Source organism: Myotis lucifugus, unplaced genomic scaffold, assembly GCF_000147115.1.
Source record: "Myotis lucifugus unplaced genomic scaffold, Myoluc2.0 scaffold_883, whole genome shotgun sequence".
NCBI lineage: Eukaryota > Metazoa > Chordata > Mammalia > Chiroptera > Vespertilionidae > Myotis > Myotis lucifugus.
The window spans coordinates 62,417-65,354 of NW_005871931.1; the positions used below are offsets into that span (position 1 = coordinate 62,417).

Here is a 2,938-nt window from a genome sequence, read left to right on the forward strand (position 1 = left end):
AGAGACAGAGAAACATGGATGTTGTGAGAGATGCCGTAACCCAGTGGTCGGCAAAGTGCGGCTCGCGAGCCACATGCGGCTCTTTGGCCCTTGAGTGTGGCCACGAAGTTTCAATCGCACTGTACGTGCGCACCCGCACGTGGTATTTTGTGGAAGAGCCACGCTCAAGGGGCCGCAGTTTGCTGACCACTGGGCCCCTACCCTCCCGCAGGTGGGGGATCAAGTCTGCAACCGAGGCAGGTGCCCTTGACCAGAATCAAACCCGGAACCCTGCAGTCCGTAGGCCAACACTCTATCCACTGAGCCAAACCGGCCAGGGCCTGGGGTACGCTCTTAACTGGTGGGGATCCCTCTGTCCTGTGGACTCAGCTTCCCCTCCCAGGGCAGTGCCCCCGCTGTGTGGGAGCAGAGCCCAGGGACCCCCACTGCCGGCACCCACGCCCGCACCTTGTCCTCGGCGTTGAGCAGCACCTTCAGGCTCTTGTCAGAGGATGTGACTTCTGGGCCAAAGTCCACGCTCCCTTTGAGAGCAAGGGGACAGCGATGAGGGTCTCCCCCAGGCCTTCCCTCTCCTGCCCCTCCCAGATCTGCCATTAAAGGGCCTCCGCACGTTTTGAAGCCGCAGTTCTCTCGGCGCCAGGGTGCCCCCCGCCAGCCCCGCGCCACGCAGGAGGCCCAGGAGCCCAGGGCCCCTCCATCTCGCCAGGATGCCACTCACCACACTTAATGCGGAACGTGTCGTCCACCAGGCCCTCGTAAACCACCTGGGAGCACAGTGCCGTCACAAAGTCCACGTCTGAAACCCAGAGCCCTGACCGTGAGGGCCCTGCCACAGCCTGCTGCCCGGGTCGCTCAGGCTGAGCGCCAGTGCCTTCCCCAGGCCCCCAACCAATGCTGCATGCACAGCCCAGCCTGAGGGTCCCCCCTGTGCCACCACGTCATACCCCCGTTGCTTCTGGGCCCAGAGAGAGAGGAGTGCCAGCGTGAGTTACCTCTGTCCAGGAGGAAGATGTGGCCAATTTCTGGCTTCCGGCCTTTGGTTTCACTGTCCTCCTCCTCCTCCAGGTTCCTCCACAATTCATGTGACATCTGCCAGCGACCAAGACATTCTTTTTTTCCCCCAAAAAATTCTTAATTTTGTTTTGTTTTCATTATACTTTTAAAAACTATATATATATATTTTTAAAAATATATTTTAGTGATTTTTTACAGAGAGGAAGGGAGAGGGATAGAAAGTTAGAAACATCGATGAGAGAGAAACATCGATCAGCTGCCTCCTGCACACTCCCCACTGGGGATGTGCCCGCAACCAAGGTACATGCCCTTGACCGGAATCAAACCCGGGACCCTTGTGTCTACAGGCCGATGCTCTATCCACTGAGCCAAACCGGTTAGGGCTAAAAACTATATATGTTTTTTATTGATTTCAGGGAGAGGAAGGGAGATGGAAAAAGAGAGAGAAACATCAATGATGAGAGAGAATCATGGATCGGCTGCCTCCTGCACGCCCCCTACTGGGGACCGAGCCTGCAACCCGGGCGTGTGCCCTGACTGGGAATCAAACTGTAACTTCCTGGTTCATAGGTCGATGCTCAACGACTGAGCCAAAATTATACTTTCTTATTTTGAGATATTTATAGACTCACATGCAGTTGTAAGACATACAAGACATTCTTGCCCTGACCAGGTAGCTCAGTTGGCTAGAGCATCGTCCCGATATGCCAAGGTTGTGGGTTCGACCAATGAATGCATAAATAAGCCAAGTACCAAAGAGATGTTGCTCTCTCTCTCAAATCAACAAACTAAAAAAAAAGAGAGACATTCTGAATCTTGTGTCCAAGTCCCTCCTGTAGCCCCACCCCTACAGAAGCCAATCCCTTTCCCTGGGACTTACTGATCCCAAGAGGGGAGCTAATAATTAACAATATTACCTACTCTGGCCCCATCTGTTCCTATCCCTCCCCGTCCATTCCCATTCCAAAGATAAAGAGATTCAGGAACGCTGCCCGGCCAGTGTGGCTCAGTGGTTGAGCGTCGATCTACGAACCAGAAGGTCACGGTTTGATCCCATTCAGGGCACATGCCTGGGTTTTGGACTCGATCCCCAGTGTGGGGCGTGCAGAAGGCAGCCGATCAATGATTCTCTCTCATCATCGATGTTTCTCTCTCTCTCCCCCTTCCTCTCTGAAATCAATAAAAATATACTTTAAACAAAAAGAGATTCAGCAAAAGCAGACCCAGAGACAGAGAAGCATCAATCAGACCGTCAAATCTCAGAGGGAAGGTAGGGGAGGGGGAGAGACCGAAGGTCTTATATGCAAACACATAGGCCTAACCAATGGACACAGACAACAGGGGGGTGAGGGCATGAGTGGGGGGGTTGGGGGGGTAATATGGGGATAAGGACACATATGTAACAACTTAATCAATAAAAAATTTTTAAAAAAGAGAGATTCAGGAATGCTGCCCAAGAAGCCCTAGCTCATGCGTCTCTGTTAGCCACACCAGCTCCCATCTCTGAGGACTATGTTGCCACAATGAAAGCAAGGAAGAGAATATACCTCCTGTCACTGATGCCCCGGACAGTGGACAGTCCACGGTGGGGGAGAGCAGGTGAAACGGGCCCTGCCAGCGCTCACCTTGGCGCACCTGCCGATCCCGTAGCAGTTCGGAAAGGGGCCGTAGAGAGTGCTGAGGAGGTGCAAGGCCTGGGCCACAGTGTTGATCCAACGCTGGTCTCCTTCCTGCAGGGACCACGGGGGCCACAAAGACGGGGGTCAGCCGGACAGACCCATCAGGATGGCGCTAGCCCTGGAGCCCGGGGACAGAGGCTGGGTGTGGGGAATGCTTGAGAGGGTTCCTGTGACTGGCCCCAAAGGACACAATCAGTGCATTCAATCTCCCATCACTCTCATGCATAATAAATGACGGGACTGCC

At 54.0% G+C, this 2,938-nt stretch overlaps 1 protein-coding gene across 1 annotated transcript in view; it reads right to left on the bottom strand.

The window, feature by feature from the left end:
- LOC102418536 (vacuolar protein sorting-associated protein 33B) overlaps window positions 1–2,938 on the bottom strand; it is a 25,055-nt gene that overhangs the window by 9,442 nt on the left and 12,675 nt on the right. Inside the window, 4 exon segments of the mRNA XM_023747466.1 lie at window positions 427–521; window positions 719–796; window positions 993–1,089; window positions 2,640–2,744. Of these exon segments, the coding sequence (XP_023603234.1) occupies window positions 427–521; window positions 719–796; window positions 993–1,089; window positions 2,640–2,744 (375 nt within the window).